Consider the following 21,228-nt stretch of genomic DNA (forward strand, 5'->3'; position numbering starts at 1 on the left):
GATATTCATTACTGTTTTATCCTATTATTTTATCCATGTTGTGAATGCTTTTTGCATTAAAATATTTGTCATGTTTAATGCTCTTGGGCTTAAAATCTACCTTGTCTAATATTAGGATCATGACCTTGTATTGCTTTTGTTTGCCTGGTGCACATTTGCCTACCCCTTTCTTTTTAGCTTTTCTGGTTAACTTTGTTTTAGCTGTATTTCTGATATACAGAATGTATCCAAATTTTTTTCTTTCAATAGTTAAGTCCATTCATATTTACTTACGATTATTATGCATAATCATTATATGTATTAGCTTTTATTTGTTGTTTCTTCAAACGATGCATTTTCTTTGCTATTTTACTAATTGCTTTAGTTAGAAAAAGCTGTATTTTTCTTTTATTGGTTATCTTTGTACTTACAAATTTAAAAAAGATAGTAAACATTCATTGAGCTTTTACAGTATACTAGGTACTATGCTAAATGTCTTATACAGATTATCTCTTTTAATCCTCAAAACTGACCTATGAGGCAGTTACTATTATTTTCCCAATTTTATGAATAAGAAAACTGATGCCCAGAGAGGTTAAGTAACTTGCCCAAAGTAACTCAGCAAGTGGTAAAAGCCAGAATTTGATTACAGGGAGTATGACTCCAGAGCTAATGATTTTTTTTTTTTGAAAAACTTTTATTGTTGCATAATTGACACCCAGTAAACTACACATATTTTAAGTGTATAATCCTTCCCACTCGTCCCCACCACCTTTCTTCCCAGTGCCTAAACAACCACTGATCACTGTCATTTTTGTGTGTATCTTCTTTAAAAATGTTGGTGGGGGGGGGGGGGCGCCTGGGTGGCTCAGTCGTTAAGCATCTGCCTTCGGCTCAGGTCATGATCCCAGGGTCCTGGAATCAAGCCCCACATCGGGCTCCCTGCTCCGTGGGGAGCCTGCTTCTCCCTCTCCCACTCCCCCTGCTTGTGTTCCCTCTCTCACTGTGTCTCTGTCAAATAAATAAATAAAATCTTTAAAAAAAAAAAAATGTTGGTGGGGTTTGGTTTTTAATCTTTGGTTTTCGGAGTTCATGGTGAGTCTTAACATGATTTTCTTTTAATTTATCCTATTTGGAGTGAATTTCTTGAATTCTTGAATTTCTTGAATTCTGTAAATTTGTATCTTCAGTCGAATTTTGGAAGTTTTAGTATTATTCAAATATTTTTTTCTGCCCAATCTTTTTGTCCTCTTCTTCTGTGATTCCAAATCTACATTCATTAGGTCATTTAAGCTGTTCCACAGGTCCCTGAGGTTCTGTTCATTTTTGTTTTCCAGTCTTCTTTCTTTGTGTTCCTTATATTGAATAATTTCCATTGAGCTATTTTTAGGTTTATTGACTCTTCTCTCTGTCATCTCTTTTGTACCATTGAGCTCATCCAGGGAATTTATTTTAAATATAGTATTTTTGAGTTCTAAAATTTTCATTTAGTTCTTTTTTATAGTTTCTATTTCTGTTTGTATTTCCTATCATTTCATTCATTTCAAGCATGTTTTTCTTTACCTCCTGGAACATAGTTATAGTTCCTTTAAAGTCTTTTGTCTACTAATTTATACTTCTGCTTTATTTTGGTGCTGGTATCTGTCACTTGTTTTCATAGGCCCATTCAACTTTGTTGATTCAGACTCTTAAGTTCTGTCTCATCTTCTATCAGCTCTGCTCTCTTTTCATCAGCTCAGCAGTTCAGTTCTTGGTTCTTTAAGCCTTGGCTGTACTTTTGTAGGCCTGCCTCACACATGTATAGTTTAGGAGTTAAGCCAAGACTTGTGAGTGTTCATACTCAGAAATGGGGAGTCCCCTTCTCCGGCTCTCTTCCCCTTGGAGTTTCCCCCACACCCTCCAGTCTCCCTGGCTCCTTGTGCCAGGAAGCGGTTTCCATTGTTTTTGCCACCTGCATTGCTTCCAAACTGGGGCCCACCTTCAGTGCAAAGCCATGAAGGAGAAAAGAAAACTGGAAACTCCCCTTCAAGGGTTGGCATCTCCAAGTTTTGACCCCCTGCTAACAATGTACCTGCTTTTGTGTCCTTTTCTGGGTCCTTAGGGGGGCTGTATGTGTATGTGTGTGATGTATGTGTTTTGTTGGGAGTTAATAGTTACAAATGGAAGGATGGGCTATCAGGAAATTACACCCCCTAATTTGTGTGGGTTTTTTTTCTTCATGCTGATGTGCGTAGTTTTTGAAATTGTCATTTACATAGCCCTTATTACCTCTGTTACCTTGGTAGTCAATATTGAGTTCTTTCTCTGAATCCAGCCAAATGCTTTTTTTTTTTCCTGTATCATCTTTTTGACATACTGTGTTGATTAGGTAGAAATATGTTGTTCTTAGTTTTTAGTAGTTCTGTTATCTACAATTAAGGCTTGTTTTAAGAACCATATAATAGGAATTTTAAATAAATCAAAGACCTTATATTATAGAAACATCTTGCTTATATTTGTTCTGTTAATCTGTAATGTAGGTAGGCCAGAAAAATCTAAGAGGATAATATGACAATAAATACTAGCAAAAAGCAGTCATAATCACTATGAATTTCAAAGGGGCTTATAATAGGTGGGGAAATAATAACAGTATTTCAATATCTCCGTAAGAAGTTAATGTATTTTTTAAAAATTTGTCTAGATAAAGGACACAAAGAGGTTCAGTCCTGAAATAGCCACATGACTTTGATCATATGTATTTTTATGTAGTTATCAAGATTGTCATGAGATTCAAATGTTAATTTTTTTATATGTGTGTTTAAATGCGGTTGAAAACACTATTTTAGTTCTGCCCTTTAAAAAAATAAAAACTCTGGACTGTTTATTAATGACCCATAACCTAATGTGTGGATGGTGACATTCAAACTTTAATACTTTATAATGTTTAACTTATAATTTTTCCCATTTAGATGGTCTTCTGATTGTTGGTGTTCACTCGGCTAAGTTTCCAAATGAAAAAGTCCTGGATAACATTAAGAGCGCTGTTCTTCGATACAACATCACCCACCCTGTGGTTAATGATGCAGATGCCAGTCTTTGGCAAGAACTAGAAATTTCCTGCTGGCCAACTCTGGTCATACTTGGACCCCGTGGAAATATGTTATTTTCTTTGATTGGAGAGGGACACAAAGATAAATTATTTTTATATACTTCCATAGCTTTAAAGTATTATAAAGACAAGGGACAGATCAGAGATAATAAAATTGAAGTAAAACTCTATAAAGATTCTTTGCCACCTTCACCATTGCTGTTCCCTGGCAAAGTAACAGTAGACCATGTTTCTAATAGATTGGTAATAGCAGACACTGGACATCATAGAATTTTGGTCGTCTGGAAGAATGGACAAATTCAGTACAGCATTGGAGGTAAAGTTTGCTTCTAATTATGATACATAATATATTTTATAGTAAAAAAAAAATAGCTCAAGGAAATGTATTAAAATTGAAATTTATCACCCTGGTTTTAGATCTAAAACAGGCTCTTATTGACATCTACGTAGTCAATAAAATCTGTTAAGTACGTTCTCATTAATCCTGATTACTCAGACTGAATTGACATCTAGTAGCATAATAGTCAGAGAGAAGAGTATTTCATCTCTTTGCAATCCTGCTTTAGTAACATATGCAGCATTAGTACGTAAAGTAGGGGTATCTGCATTCCTAATGCAAATAAACTAGTCTTATTCCTAAGCCCTGGTGCTATTCTTAGGATGCCTAGATATTGTTCCCCTAGCTCTTGAATTTTTCACATTTCTTCTTTTTCATTTTTGTTAGAGTATGTGTTTTATGTTTTTTTTGTTTCAGCAACTTGATGTTTGGGTTGATGACAAGCAGTTATAAGAATTGTTGCTTAAAAATTATCTGTTGTAGAAGGTTGATTTAAATGGTTAAAAGGTTTTTAATGGTATAGTTTTCAAAATGCTGTAAATGAATATTTTCCTTTGTTAAACAGAAAAACCAGCAGCAAGCTACCTTTCCCAAACATGTTTTTAGGGATAATGGTATCTTGTGATAAATTAAAAGTTATTCTACAATAATTTTTAAAAATTCTATGGTCAGATACAATTAGGAAATATTGGTTAGATCTGTTTAAGAGACATTTGTTGGGGGTGGTGTCACTGTACTCCTCCATCTTTTACTCTGCTTATGTACCTCATGAATATTCAAGAGAGGTTATACTATACAATGTATTCCAATCTAAAGGGACCATGATACTCTCCCTTTTTTCCCACAGGGAACTCCCATTAACAACAATAATAGTATTATTAATAATAGTAATAATAGCAAACATATATATGCCTGGCATTATTCTAAGCACTTTACCTGTATTAATTTAGTCCTCACAATGCTATGAGGTAGGTATATTATTAGTTCCATTTTACAGAAGAGAAACTGAGATATAAAGAACTTGTTTAGATCATCAGCTAGGAAGAGGTAGAGCTTAAACTAAGTCACTTGGATTCTTGAGTTCATATTCCTAGCCACTACATTATACTACTACTCTAACATCTAGGACAGTAGAGTTCTGCAAAGCATAGTTTGGGAGTGCTGACTTAGAGGCTTTGAATGGCTTATTGTCTGGTCATAGAAATAACAGTTATATGTTTTTATGTTGTATACTCTCCACCCCTGAAACTCTGCATGTATTAGAGAAGCTGAGAAGTAGGCCATTAGACCAGAATCACTCTTTGTCTCTCCAAGTGTTTATAGGATATTATAGAACTTTGTGGCAAAGTGAAATAGTAAATATGAAGGTTTCTTAACCTGGGGTACATAGACTATTAAATGCTTGAATGGCCCTCAGGATCTATGAACCCCTTGAAATTGTTTGTGACATCTTATGGGCATATATATTTTTCTAAGGAAAGGGTTCATAATTTTCATTGTATTATCAAAGGAGTATATCTTCCAAAATTGTTAAAAATCATTCATCTAGATGTGAAAAGATTAAAATTATTTTTAACTCTTTCTAGTCTAGGTAATAGATAATTAAGATAGTTTAAAAAATATATTCTCTTCTGATATATGCTCCTAAAGTAACCATTATCCAGTAAGCCCTGTCATTAGCAAAACTTACTCTTGAGAAAAACATATCTTGGGAAATTGTTTTTAGGTGAAAGTATCATGCCATTTATATTAAAATCCCAGCTTTAAATATAAATTTTATTTATTTATTTTGGTTTGATTTATTTACGTTGTAAAATGATTACCACAAGAGGTTCAGCTAACATCCATCTTCCCCTATAGATACAATAAAAAAGAAAATAAAGGAAAAAAGAAAAATATTTGGGGGGGGTTACTATGAGATAACTTTTTAAGTGGAAAAAAATTGTCTTGTGGCTATCTTTCTTTTAGGACCCAACCCTGGAAGAAAAGATGGAATATTTTCAGAGTCAACTTTTAATTCACCACAGGGTGTAGCCATAAGGAATAATATCATCTACGTAGCAGATACTGAAAACCACCTTATAAGAAAGGTAATTTTCAATTTTAAGTAAAGTTTTAATACTTCTAATCAGAAAAAAATGGTATTTACTTGCTACATTAAATTTTTGGAATGAGAGGGTGATACTTAAACACTTCAAATCCTCCTTATTCAGCTTTTTTCAGAGGACTGCTTTAGTTTTATTCTTAGGTATCTTGTTTTCCTGTAGTAGTCACAGAAGACAAACCCATCAATCAAGTCTTTTTTTTTTATCCTTTGTTTCAAAGTGCCTAATCACCCCAAAGCTCCTCATTTTGCAGTATTTTCCTACCACTGTTTATAGAGTGATGCTTTGTCCTTTTTTCAGTTAAATTTTCTCAAACCTAGGAAAAAAATCATACCACTCCCACCACCCTTCAGCTCTAATGCTTTGCCTGGAAATACTTACCAGTCAGTCTTAAAATTTGTTTTACCTCATTTTTTAAAATTTTTAAAGATTTAATTTATTTATTTGAGAGAGAGACAGACACAGAGCACAAGCAGCAGGGAGGAGGCAGAGGGAAAGGGAGAAGCAGACTTACCTGCTGAGCAGGGAGCCCAATGCGGGACTCAATCCCAGGACCCTGAGATCATGACCTGAGCCAAAGGCAGATGCTTAACCAACTGAGCCACCCAGGCGCCCCTTGTTTTACCTCATTATAAAAGTTATATATGATCTTTTTTATTAAGCATGAATTAATACATAAAGGTAAAAAGGCTCGTACCATCTATTCTAGCTCCCTAGAGATAACTAACCATTGTTAAAATTTTTGTCTTTTCAGTAATTTTCTATTCCTATACAAATAAATTTATATTTAAAAGACTGTCTCTAGAGAATCCTTTTTTAAACAAATGAAATCATATTGTACATACATAATCTTCTGCAGTTCTTTTAAATTTGTTTTCCATATTAGTCACATGAATGATATGACTGCATAGTATCCCATTGTAGAAGTACTTATTTTAAACATTTCATATTAATGAATATTTTGGCTATAATCCATTGGCCTTTAGGTTGCTGTCTATTTAGAAAATAATTAAGTTCATCTAACCCATCCTGCCAAAACACATTATTTCAGATACTTCCTTGCTTTTCTCAGTTTTTTTCTGTATTAATATTTGTGCCCATTTGGCAATGTTATCATGTAAAATAATAGGAAAAAACATGTGTAGAACTTGTAATACCACTGTAAGGTAAATTTCAATGAGGTCATGAAATTTGTTTTTACTGCTGAAATCTTAAGCACCTAGAATAGGGGCTGGCCCATTATAAGTGTTCAGTAGGTATTTGTTGAATGAATTTTTGAGCAAATAACCTATTTAGTGAAATATTTCCTCAAGTGTGTATTCCTCTTAATATGAAAACATGTTATATGAGGCAAGGATTTTGTGGATTTGTTAATTAAAGCAGATTTATTCTTTAAAAGTCTTGGAGACTTTGTTCTTAGAGACTTTAATATGTAAATATATTGTGAATACATTAGTGGGGGGATATATGTGCAGTATTTCTAAATTTATTTGACAGAAGAGCCCTTTTTAGGCAGAACTTTTTGTAGGACTAATGATTTTATGGTATGTCATGATTTCCCACTTTGGGAAAAAATGCCTTTCTGTTGTTACCAACTCCTTAAAGGTCAGTGTTTCTTCATCATTGTCTTTCCAGGGTTGTCTGCTTCTATAATTCATCATAGTGTCATGGATATGTAACAAGGTGTTGTAGTAGTAAGATATTTAGCCCACAACATTCAGGGTATACTTGTCTTTCTTTAATTCTATGTTTTTCTCTTGCTTTAGAACTTAATGGGTTTTATGAGGGTTCTAGAGGGGAGGGGGTTGGGAGGATGGGTTAGCCTGGTGATGGGTATTAAAGAGGGCACGTTCTGCATGGAGCACTGAGTGTTATACGCAAACAATGAATCATGGAACACTACATCAAAAACTAATGATGTATGGTGATTAACATAACATAATAAAAAAAATTTTAAGAGAAAAAAAGAACTTAATGGGTTTTAGAGTATTCATTGCATTTCAAATACTTTTTAAGTAGCATAATCACAAAAATTTAGGTTACATGAACTTATTTTTAAATTATATGACTTAGTTTAATGTCTACAAAAAAAAGAAGTGAGATGGAATTATTTCTTCTCTTTTTAAATATATAAAAATATTTATTGTAGTTTACTTTTGTTTAAGACCTCATTTGCAGAGGATTGATCATATGTTCATATTTCACAAATATCATTGTTTCATGCAGACCTGACTCTTGTTTAGAATAATTTCTTTAGTAATTTATAAATTCCTTTTTAGCCCCACTCTCATTCCCCCTGCTATTCCCCTACATAAACACAACCTGTAGGCAGCCATTCTGGCACATTTAATTCAAATCTTTCTATTTGTATATGTAATGCTTGCGTGTGTTTTTTAACAACTTTATTGTGATATATTTTACATAGCACTCATTTCAAGTATATAATTCAAGAATTTTTAGGAAATTTAGCAAGTTGTACAACCATAGCCATAAATTGTAGAACATTTTCAGTCCCCTGTAAGAACCCTCATGCCCAATTACAGTTAATACCTATTTTCAGGCCCAGCCCTAATCTACTCTGTGTATAAATTTGCCTCTTTTGAACATGTCATAGATATAGAATCATATAATATATGGCCTTTTGTGTCTGTCTGCTTGTATTCTGAGCAATGTTTTTGAAGTTCAGCTATGATGTAGCATATCAGTAGTTTATTCTTTTGTATTGCTGAATAGCATTCCATTGTATAGATATACCACATTTTTTCCACCAGTTGATAGACATTTAGTGTGTTTCCAATTTTTGGTTGTAATGAATTCATATAAGAATTTTGTGTAAACGTACATTTTCATTTCTCTTGGTAGATACCTAAGTAAAGGAATTGTTGAGTTATATGTTTTCTATTTTATGTTTAACTTGTTAAGAAACTGCTAAACTTTTCCATAGTGGTGGTACCATTTTACATTTCTACCTGCAGTATTTGTGGGTTCCATTTTCTCCATATCTTCACGATTATTTGTTATTTTCCATTTTTTAAGTTCTAGCCCTCCTACTAGGTATGTCTTGGCCTCTCTGTGGTTTTGATAATAATTTCCCTAATGAGTAAAGATGTCAAGCATCTGTTCCCATCCTTATGGACCACTTGTATATCTTCCTTTGAAAAGTGTTCAGATTCTTTACCTGTTTTTTAACTTGGTTGCATTTCTTGTTATTGAGTTGTAAGAGTTCTTTATACATTCTAGATACAAATCCCTTATAGGATATGTGATTTTTCAAATACTCTGTCACATTCTGTGGGTTGTCATTTTCACTTTCTTAATCATATCTTTTGATGTACAGAGTTTTAAATCTTGATGATTCCCAATTTTTTTCTTTCATTGCTTATGCTTTTGGTGTCCTATGTAAGATTACATTGCCAAATGCAAGATCATGAAGATTTACTCCTATGTTTTCTTCTGAGAGTTTGATAGTTATGGCTCTTACAGTTCAGTCTTTGCTCCATTTTGAATTTATTTATTTTTTATATGATGTGAGGTAGGGGTCCAACTTCATTCTTTTGAATATGGATATCCAGTTATCCCAGAATCGTGTATTGAAGAGACTGTTTTTTCTCCATTGAGTAGTCTTGGCAACCTTGTGGAAAATAATTATTCATACCTGCATGGGTTTATTTCTGGATTTTCAAGTCTATTCCATTGACATATATATCAGTTCTTATGCCTCTACCACACTGTTTTGATAGCAGTAACTTTTAATAAGTTTTGAAATCAGGAAGTAGGAATCCTCTCACTTTCTTCTTTTTCAACATTGTTGTGACTGTTCTGAATCCCTTGCAATTCCATATAAATTTTAGGATTAGCCCATCCATTCCTGTAAAATCCTGTTTCTCATATAAATAATTATATTGTCTGCCAGAACAAATGGGAGTTTTATCATTTCCCTTCTTATTTTTACACATCTTGTTTTCTTTTATTGTTGGCAAGAACCTCAAATGCCTTTAAACATTAGCAGTAATAGTGGATATCTTGTCATGCTCATAATCTTAAAGGGAGTAGATTTTCTCCAGAAGTGTAATATTTTTTATAACTTTGGGAAATAAAATTATTCATGAGGTTAAACTTTCCTGGTTACTAAGAATTATTATATAATTTTATTAAATGCATTTTCTACATTTATTGAAATAATTATATAGTTTTTTGCCCTTGGTGCCTTGATGTAATGAGTTAATAGATTTTTGTTGTTCAGTCACCTTTTTATTCCCGGGATAAATCTTACCTAATCATGAATTTTTTTAAAAGTCAAGTTGGATTTGATTATCCCAAATTAAATATTTTAAAATTCATGTTCATAAATTAAATGGCTCTGTATTTTCTTATGCTGTTCTCACCTGATTTGGAATCAAGGTCACACCAACTTCATCAAATAAGCTAATTAGTTTTCACTCTTTTTCTGTTTTTTGGAATAATTTGTCTAACATAGGAATTAATGGTTTTTGAATATTCATAAAACTCCCCTGTAACATCACCTGGACCTGTGGCTTTTTGCAAGAGGAATTATCATAATAAGTCTTTGATACATTTCTTAAATCAAGATATATTTCAAGGACCCATCCCTTGCTGCCTATTGTATTTTTGCAGATTGGGTTCAGTAAAATACAAATAAGGTTACATTGATGAATATTCTTTACAATTTCAGGAGATTATAGAACAGCCACTAAAAATAATGCAAGAGGGTACTGCATAACTAAATCAATGTAATTCACCATAGTAACAGAATAAAAGATAATAACCATATGATTGCTAGATTAGGTATTAAATGTTTTTAAATGTTTTTCTATTTATGATAAAATTAGTAAACTTGAAATGTAAATGAACATCTTCAGTATGATAAAGGGCATCTACAAGAAGCTTATAGTTATGCTTAATGCAAATTATTGAATGCTTTTCCTCCAAGGTTGGGAACCAGGCAAGGATCCCCATTTTCACCATACCTGTTAAAAATTATACTGGAAGTACTAGCCATTGTAATAAGGCAAGAAAGAGAAAAGGCATACAGGCTGAAAAAGAACTGTCTTTATTTGCCAATTGCATGTCACATACATAGAAAATTTTAAGAAATCTATGAGAAAAGCTACTTGATAAGTGAATTTAGGAGGGTTGCAGAATACAATGTCAGTATAAAAAGATCAACAAAGTATATTTTATATACTAGTAATAGTCAATTAGGTTAGAATTTTAAAATTTTATTTACAGTAATAAAAAATACATAGAATAAATTTAACATTGCTGAGAAAAATTAATCCAATAATTGGATTGGAAGGCTCAATATTAAGATATCCATTCTCTCCAAATTGATCTGTGGATTCAATGCAATCTCAATCAAAAGTCCATCAGGCTTGACAAGCGGACTCCGATATTTTACATGGAGGTTGCAAAACAAAGGATTTATTATCCCTAAAACAATCTTGGAAAAACAAAGTTAAAAGACACACTGTGTGATTTAAAGACTTACTATAATGCTACAGTAGTCAAGACAGTGTGATAGTTTTATAAGGATAGATGTGTATTTCAATAAAAAAGAATGGAATGTCTAGAAGTAACCTCATACCTACACAGTTATTTGATTTTTCAAAAAGCATCAAAGTAATCAAGGGAGAAAGGAAAGTCATTTCTGCATATTGTGCTTGAACAACTACATACTCATATGGGGAAAAAAAAGAAACATGACCTCTACCTCACACATCATATTACAAACATCAGTTCAATATGCATCACAGCCCTAAATGTAAATGTTAAAACCGTAAAGTTTTTAGAAGAAAACATGAGAATCTTTGTGACTTGCAGGTAGGCAAAGGTTTCTCAAAGACAGGACATAGAAACAATTATAAAAGAAAAAAATGATAAATTTGAATTTATCAAAATTTAAAACTTATTAAAATTTACTGTTAAAATGAAGACAAGCTACAGGCTGTCAGAAATTAGTTGCAAAAATTTACAAAACATACCTGAAGGGACTAAGATCCGTGAAATATAGAGTTTCCTACAAATAAAAAATGGGCAAAGATTTGAACAGACCTTTTTCAAAAGATGTAAGAATGACCACAAACCCATAAAGTAATCAACATCACAGGTTAAAAAGGAAATGCAAAGTGATAGCATAATGAAATACATCCACCATAATGGTTAAAATTGACAAAAAAAAAAGAAAGAACGACTGATGACACCATAGTTTGGCAAGGCAAGGATGTGGAGCAATTGGAACTTGCATACATCGTTGGAGAAAATACAGAAATGATAGACCACTGAGAAAAAAACCTTCTGGCAGTTTTTTGTTTTTTGTTTTTTTTTTTTTTTAATCAAACTAATCCTATAACTGCCCTATAACACGGCAGTTATAGTCCTGGGTATGTACACAAGAGAAGTGAAAAGATACCTTCAGCAAAAGACTTATACAACAATATTGAGAGCAACTCTATTTGAACCCCCCCAAACTGGAAATAGTCCAGGTATCCATCAGTAGGAAAATAAGTAAATAAACTGTGGTATATTCCTATCATGGAATACTGCTCAGCAGGAAAAAGGAACGAACTACTTATGTATGAATAAATCTCAGAAACCTGTTAAGTCAAAGAAGCCTCACGCACAAGAGTCCATATTGTTTGATTCAGTTTATCTGAAATTCCGGAAGAGATACAACTGATCTATGATGGAAAAACAATACTCTTTGCCTCTGGGGGTGGGAGTGATTGGAAGGAGGCTTAAGGGGACATACAGAGTGAAGATAACATTTGATTTCTTTATGTAAGTTGAGGCTACACAGATTAATGCATTTATGAGAATTCATTGAATAGAACATTTAAGGTATGCGCATTTCATTGTAAGTTTTGGCTCCAAAAAAGAAAATGGACCTGAAAAAATATGGAACTCTTGTTAATTACAAGCATGCTGAGATACTTGAGGTCAGTGTACTGATGTTTACAGTTTACTTTGAAATGCATCCAAAAGTGTAAATGGATTGAGGGATTGATAGCTCAGTAAGATATGTGATAAAACAAGTACGTGAAAGGAGGTAGTGGGTGTATGGATGTTTGCTGCAAAATTCTTTCAACTTTTATGTTTGTTTGGTAATTTTCATGATAAAATGTTGGCGGAAGGATCTCAGGAGATGAAACCAAGCATCTTTTTTTCAGTAGATTTCATTATTTCAGTTTATAAAGTAGAGGCAGTATAATGTAGTAGAGCTAGAACTGCCTGGGTTTAAATCCCAGATCTTTGACTTACTAGCTGTGGGATCTTGGGAAAGCTGCTTTATGATCTGTGCCTCAGTTTCCTCAATATTAATCAAAATCACAATCATAGGTTATTATGAGGATGGATGGATGGATGATTATTGGATCAGTGCCTAGGACATATTAAGCTCTATATTTGTCAATTACTAGTCAAGCATAATTGAAATACATTTAATTTTAAGAAACTTGCATCTTTCTAGATTTTGCTTTGAAATTTCAAATTTCACTTTAACATATTTTATAGTTAAGATGACATCAACACCAATCCTGGTAGAGGCCAGTGATGAGGAAGGGGGGAATGGATGGGTGGGGAAATGAAAAGGACTGAGTTTTGTGCATTTGAATAACAAGCTCACCCTATACTTGATTAGCCCTTTTTTTTTTTTTAGCCTTTTTTTTTTTTTTTAAGAGTATTTGTGTTGCAAAAACTTTCTATATGTTCTATTGGAAATCTTCATGTACCAAAAGGAAAAAAACAAAAGTAACATGCATTGCATAAAATGTGTTAATTTTTATAGATTGATCTAGAAGCTGAGATGGTGAGCACTGTAGCTGGCATTGGAATTCAAGGTACAGATAAAGAAGGTGGAGCTCAAGGAGAAGAACAACCCATTAGTTCTCCTTGGGATGTAGTTTTTGGAACGTCAGGTATGTAAACTTTTAATACTAAATATAAGTAAACTTTGCTTAACAAATGTAAGATTTTTAAAATATTCTGGGGACATTCATTTGGATTAATTCTAATTGCTAGTTATTTTATAATTTTATTACCTGTGGTGGGATTTATTGTGTAAAAATAAAGCCGGCAGTAATATATATAACTTACAGTATATATTGTTATATATAACATTACAGATTATATTTTATACACAAGTAAACTATATATTACTCTAATGTTAAAGAATTTTGTCTTAGCTGTAGTTTCCAATTAATATAGTTCTGAATATTCTTAAATTGGAAAGATTGTAGTTTCAGAACTTGAAATGATTATTCATGAACTATGCTGTTTAACAGTGCCTTTTTATTTAATTTGAAATCAAGAAATGATAGTGCTTTTTTTAGATTATTAAAATTTGTATTGAAATGTGATAGCTCCATTTGGGTAATTAAAAAAAAAACTTTACTGGGCGCCTGGGTGGCTCAGATGGTTAAGCGTCTGCCTTCGGCTCAGGTCGTGATCCCGGGGTCCTGGGATCGAGTCCCGCATCGGGCTCTCTGCTCCTTGGGAGCCTGCTTCTCCCTCTGCCTCTCTCTCTCTCTCTGTCTCTCATGAATAAATAAATAAAATCTTTAAAAAAAAAAAAAAAAAACTTTACTGAATTATATAGGTATTGATAATGAGATTTACATTATCTTTATAATCTTTATTACCTGTATTAATTGACTAGAAATCATCTTGGAGCATTAGTACTTATTTTTCATTGGCCCTCAGTGATTCTGAGATAGTTACACATCTACACATCTAAAACCAGAGTAATGAATAAAGAAAGTTAGTAGAATACATTGAAAATGGAATTTGGTACTAAGTGGTTTGTATGATCTGAATTATATTTATAGAGTGAATAAGCACCAGCTTAGTTTAATGGCTTTACATTTGAGATAATTTCCTATTGTGATGTTAATCTGGTTATAATTCAAAGACCTTAATTTTTTCCATTGTGATGAACTTTATAAAGCTTTTAATATTCATAAAATAATTGAATGAACTTCTGGTACTACTGCACTTAATAATAACTTAGGTATTTTGCATAAGTTACTTTTGAGACTTTTATTTTTGGAATTCTGTGTCCTGATAGTCATGAGTTGTTTTAGTGGCTCACAGGGAGAAGGAGTTGGGAAGGGAGGGGAGCAGTGTGTCCCAGGCACAATCAATCAATAAGGGGATATATGCAGAGAATTTTAAAACAGTAGTAAAACCAGCTACAGTTCAGTCTTCTTTTTGTCGCCATGCACGGCCAATTCTAAATAATTTCAGGGTTAAAAATACTCATCCCCACCAGGACTTATCTGTCCGTCCTGCCTCCTTGCCTTTGATACAGTGAGCTAATTGAACATAAACCTTATAGACAGAAAAATAGTCTGAAACATCTCTCTCAGTAAAATAGTCAAAGTGGATGAGAATTGTTACTTTGCTATACTGTCACCCTCCCTCATGGGAAAAAAAATTTTTTCTCCCCTTAGCATGTAAGCCCCTGGGAACTTAAAGCTAACAGTGCATATAGCAATTCATTTATAGATATTTACATTTTGCAACCTACAACTTGTATGTACTGTATTTGTTAGTAATTGCCATAATAACAGTTCATAAGAAATCATCCCAAAACTCATACAAACCTAAACCTTTATTTCTTACTCTTATATAGGATTGGGGTTCAGCTGATCAAGGCTAAGCCTGGGCTTGGTTCCAGGCTGTTTCTTGGGTCTAGATCTACCCTGTTTCTCAACCTCCTTGAACCAATAGCTGTCTGAAGCATATTCTTTTGTCAGAAGGTAGGAGCACAAGAGAATAAGCCCAGTTAAACACATTTGAAGCCTTTGCTCATGTCGTAACTGCTTACCGACTGTTATTAAGCATGTCACATGACTAAGCCCAAAGTCATGGGGCAGGGATACACACTTTGCCTACAGTGAGGCTCTGGTAAGGGTATGAATGTGTAATAGTACAACAGAGGAGTGAAGAATTAAGACTAGTAATTCATTCTATCACATAAATCAGATATTACATTGCTTGAAAACAGGGTGTACTTTACTGGATACTTTATTTAGTTGGATTTATTTAAGTATTTTTTCTAGGCTAAAAGTTTTTCATACTTTATAGCATGGAATCTCTGGTTGTTTATTTCCTATTGAGAATGCACCCAGATTGCTTTCTAAGGAAAATCTTGGGTCTATAGACACGTACCCTCTCAGCTTCCAACTGAATAATGTGCTGAGACTTATGTCTTTATTAAGCTCAGTTCTCAGTAAAGGAAGTGGTGAGTCCTACCTTAGCTCAACAGATCATTAAGAGCATATGGCTCTGCATTTCACTTAGAGCTTAGAATAGCTTCACTCCAGGTACTTGGCAAAAGGAGTAATCTTGAATGCACTTAAGCTTAACACCTTTCAAAATGCTCAGAGAAAATGGTTTTCAAGCACTTTATGAAGGACCTATAATCATAATGACGACTCTAGTCCAAGAGTTTTTAACCTTGAGTCATATACCCCAGGCATTCCTGGTTAGGTTTTTGGAGATTTTTTTTTTTTTTTTTTTTAAGATTTTATTTATTTATTTGACAGAGACAGCGAGAGCAGGAACACAAGCAGGGGGAGTGGGAGAGGGAGAAGCAGGCTTCCCGCTGAGCAGGGAGCCCGATGCGGGACTCAATCCCAGGACTCCGGGATCATGACCTGAGCCGAAGGCAGACGCTCAACGACTGAGCCTCCCAGGCGCCCCGGTTTTTTGAGATTCTTAAACTTCTCAGAAATTCTATATAAGATTTGGGGGAATTGGTCAGATTTTCATCAGAATTTTAGAGTACATTACCCAAAATCATTTTAAGAGCCACTGCTTTCAATAATTACTCTAAAATCCAATCCTGGATTAATGTATATTGTCAGAGTATAGGGAAATTGGATTACAGAATATTTGTTCTTACAATTGTTTTTACTAAATAGTATTTTGGCATCATGTCATTCATTTAAAAATGTGTCAACACATTTATGTCTGTATGTGTGCATATGTGTTTGATATGTATTTCATCAAAACACAGTCCTATGGGACTTATTACGATTTTTACTATAGGGATTTGTTGGTAGTTCAGTCATTACCTTAGAAATAAATTTCTCTACTAGAGAAATTTTTTTCTGATCTCTATATTATAGATAATACTTTTTTTCCTAAGTATCAAGTTTGATTTAAGCTCTTTGATAATTTGAATATCATAACTGATTGTATTTGTTTTGTTGTACTGATTGCCAGAAAACTTAGAGACAAATTATCTTTAGCAAAGTATAATGGAAACATGGCATTCATTCTTTGATATGAGTACAGCTGCATCTCTTTCTTTTCTACCCTATTTACTTACTGCTTCAATTTTTTTATTTTAAATTTATTCATCAGTATTTATTTCTTTGTAAGCTACCTGAATCATTTGTGGAAATAAAAGTAGAAGTAAATGGAGTAGAATCCATTACTGATGTGATTGACTATGGTAACTGGTCCATTTAGGAAAAAAATCTTTTTAAAAATCTGAGAATCATAAAAGTAAAAATACTTTCTTCTAAGAACTATAAGTATACATTTTTAAGCCAATCTTTTGATGTAGGACCAAAGCCTTTTCTTCATGTAGCCCCTGACCGTCTTGTACCACTCCAAATAAACTATTTGGGTTTCCTTAAATGTGATGAGAATTTTGAAACACTTGCAAGGAAGTCTGAGGGCTGCAATGTTGTTAACTTATTCTTTCAATTGTCTTTCCACACTTAGTTCAACAATTTGACTTGGCTACTTGCTTTTATTGAGTCTTTCCAAAGTATTCAACTTTGTTTTCATAAAAACAACTTTCCATTTGCATTCATATTGAATTGGTCACTGTATATATAAATTATGTAATCGTACAACTAGTTTAAACAGATGTGGAATTAAACGCAACTTGAAGGGGACTGGCTGAGAAAAATTGTTCATGTAAAAACTTAAGTTTTTTAACACTTTAAGAGAATATTCCTGAAATTCTACCATAGTTATGAATTTGAGAGAGGACGGAATTATCAGGAGGAAAACATGGAAAACTAGATTCAGGGTTGTGGTATCTTCGTACATTAGGCTGTCCTGCAGGGCCGGTAACAGCCCCAGCTACAAGTAGCATCCGCAGACAAGTCGCCGGCGTCTGAGTAAGAAATCAAGCTGCAGAAGAGACTACAAGGTGATTTCTTGTACAGAAAGTTGACCCTGCAGGAAAAAATCTTCATGTCACTTTGACTCCCCCAAAACTTAACTGCTGATAGCCTGCTGTACCACCAACAGAAACAGCCAGCTGATGCACAGTTTGTATGTTACATGTATTATATACTGTGTTCTTTTTTTTTTTTAAGATTTTTTATTTGTCAGAGAGCTAGCACACAAGCAGGGGGAGCGGCAGAGGGAGAGGGAGAAGCAGGCTCCCCGCTGAGCAGGGAGCCCAATGCAGGACTCCATCCCAGGACCCTACGATCATGACCTGAGCCAAAAGCAGACGCTTAATCGACTGAGCCCCTAGCACCCCTATATACTGTATTCTTACAAAAAAAGTAAGAGAAAAGAAAATGTTAAGAAAATCGTAAGAGAAAATATAATTACAGTACTATACTGTACTGATTGAAAAAAATCTGGGCATAAGTGGACCCATGTAGTTTAGACCTGTTTTCAAGGGTCAGCTGTACATTGAGAGATCCATCCAGACGTGGTAAAATTAAAAAAGAAAAGAAAAAAACAAAAAACACAAATTTTTAGACCAGTGGTTCCTTGTGGGAAAAGGAGGAGATATGATCATGGAGGGATGCATGAGGTTTTCGTATAATTTCTTCTTCTTCAGCTTGGTGGTGTGCACATAGATTTTTAGTTATTAAACTTTATATATATAACATGTATCCATTTGTATGTATGTTTAGTTAAAAATTGAACTTTTAGAAAAAGCAATAGATTAGGTAAAGAGAATGAAAAATAATGGGGACAAATATTCAACTGAATGTATATCTTATCAAGGGATCCATTTAATAAACAACATACTTCAGGAGATTAGGGAAAGGTACTTGAATACCTCTGATTGTTTTAAGTATACGTGTTATGTGAAGATGTATGTATGTATTTTAAATGGTGACTGAATAGCCCAAACCCATGCCATCACAGTAATAAAAGCATAAAAATAATTAACATAAAATGATTTTTACAAAAGAGATTGTTTCATCTTTGTTCATGTTTTATTATCACTGTGAATATGGTCAGAGCTTCATAATGCACTAAAAATAATTACTAGCTACAATAAATTTATAGTTTTTCAGAATCTTTGCCATGTTTCTAAGAGCTTTTTTATCATAAAGGTCAAAACCCCTGCTAGTCTCTAAGTACTTTAGACGTTACCTGATTTAGAATAATTTATGGAAAGGACAATGTGCCCGAATTCCATTAACCTTCCTTGGCCCTTTAATCAGCATTTTATAATTTAGCTGTTCTTATACAACTTTAAATGATTGAAATCTAGCTGTTTAGTATGCTAGTCTAAAAATCTAGTGTTGGTACTTATGTGCTTAGATAATATGCTTCTTTGACTTCCATTAATATGCTATAAAATACCATAAAAAAAATCCTCTAAGATAATCAGATGATAGATTTTTTTGAGGAATAGAATTTATACAATGTGACTACTGTGTTTTTATTTTGTTAAAATAGTTTTATATTTAAAATTTGAGAGAAGATTCTTTTATTTTATCACATTGACTTTGTATTTCTAAGATTTTTTTAATAAAAATTTTTAGGTTAATGAGGTATAATTTATAGAAAGTGAAATTCACCCTTATTAGGTATAGTTCTATGTATTTTGACAAACATATACAGTCTTATAACCATTACTACAATTAAGATACAGAATATTTCCATCACCTCAAGAAATTCTCATGACCCTTGTTCAGTCTCCCTCCTACCACCTCTACCACCCACTCCACCTACTGGCAACAATCATCTATTTCTTGTTGCTCATTATAGTCTTTATGTCTGGCTTCTTCCATTTAGCATAGTGCTTTTGACATTCATCCCTGTTGTTGTTTCTATCAGCAGTTCTTTTTTTCAGTAGTATTCCATTTGTATGGCTGTATCACAATTTGTTTATTAATTACTAGTTGATAGACGTTTTGGATATCTCTAGTTTATGGCAATTAACGACTAAAACCTCTATAAACATTTGCGTACAGGTTTTTATGTGGACATATGTATTTATTTTCTTGGGTAGATGCTTAGGAATTGAAATTGTTGGGTCATATGGTAAGTGTATGTGTAGTTTTATAAGAAACTGCCAAACTGTTTTCAAACTGTTTTCTTGGAGTCCCAAGTGTCCGTCTGGAATAATATTGCTTTAGCCTGGAGAACTTCTGTAACATTTCTTGAGGCACATGTCTGCTGACATTAATTTCTCTTGGCCTTTCTTTTTTAAGTGGGGGATTGGAGGTGGGATGTCTGAAAAAGTATATACCTTCATTTTTGAAAGATTTTTTACTCCATATGCAAGTCTGGATTGACTTTTTTTAAATATATATATATATTTATATTTATATAGGAGATGTCATTCCATTGCCTTATGACTTACAGAGTTTTAAACAAGAGGTCTAATTATTTTCCTAGTTCCTTCATGGCTGCCATCAAGATTTTCTCTTTGGTTTTCAGTAGTTTGACTGATATGTATAGGAGTTATCCTGCTTTTGTGTCCTTTGTTATTTGTGGAAAAATTCTCACCTATCATCTCTTCAAATATGTTTTCTGCTCCTTTCTCTTCTTTCTGGGATTTCAGTTACTTATATGCTAGGCTCTGATACGTTCTATCCAGCAACTCTTACGTCTCATGTTTTTTTTATTTCACCCTTTATTCTTTCTTTTCTGTGTTTCAGTTCAGATAATTTATATTGATTTATTTATATTGTTTCGTCAGCTGTGTTTAATCACCTGATGAGTCTGTTGAATTTTTATCACAGATTCTTTTTGGTATAGCATTTCCATTTTACTGTTTCTTAATAGATTCCATCTACCTGCTTAAATTCTATTTAGGTATGTTGGCCACCTTTTTCTCTAGATTCTTTAACATAGAAAGTACGGTTCTTTCAAACCCCATGTCATACAGTTCTAAATTTCAGGTCATCTCTGAGTCTGTTTCTGTTGATTGCTTTGTTTCTTGAAAATGGGGTTTTGGTTTGGGGGTTGTTTTGTTTTGTTCTGCTTTGCTTTTATGTGTGTCTTCTCATTTTTTATTATATTCCAGTAATTTTGAATAGAACTGTAGAGGCTGATGAAATCAGTATATTTATGCCATTGTAAGGGAAGTTTGAGTCAGTCAGAACCTAGGCTGGGTCTGGGTTTTATTATTGCTGTGGTTACTGTCAGTTTATCATAGCTCTCAAATTCCTCTAGCAGTGGGCTGCCCTTGCCTTAGTGTGGGGCCTACATGCTGGAGGGGTTTTCCTGCACAGCTGACCACAGAGGGCTTGCTGCATTGCACTCCTGCAGCATCCCAAGAAATAGATTGCTGCTGTTTGTTACTCCGTCCTGGGCTGCACGGGGGCTACGGGGTGTTCTGTTCTGGTCAGCCTCAGTCTCGGGGAGACCCTGTATGCCTGGGCCTCCATGAAAGGAGGTAGGGAGCTTTTTCATTGTTCCTGTTCCTTCTCTCTCTGGCAGCTAAACTCTGAGTGGTTTAGAGGAATTTTCTGCTG

General features: G+C 33.6%; 1 protein-coding gene across 1 annotated transcript in view; it reads left to right on the plus strand.

Moving 5' to 3' along the window:
- NHLRC2 (NHL repeat containing 2) overlaps positions 1-21,228 on the plus strand; it is a 52,792-nt gene that overhangs the window by 17,760 nt on the left and 13,804 nt on the right. Inside the window, exons 3-5 of the mRNA XM_032423318.1 lie at positions 2,928-3,383; positions 5,373-5,494; positions 13,314-13,443. Coding sequence (XP_032279209.1) covers positions 2,928-3,383; positions 5,373-5,494; positions 13,314-13,443 — 708 coding nt within the window. The remainder of the gene's footprint in view (positions 1-2,927; positions 3,384-5,372; positions 5,495-13,313; positions 13,444-21,228) is intronic.

This window comes from Phoca vitulina, unplaced genomic scaffold, assembly GCF_004348235.1.
Source record: "Phoca vitulina isolate PV1807 unplaced genomic scaffold, GSC_HSeal_1.0 scaffold28, whole genome shotgun sequence".
NCBI classification, from domain to species: domain Eukaryota; kingdom Metazoa; phylum Chordata; class Mammalia; order Carnivora; family Phocidae; genus Phoca; species Phoca vitulina.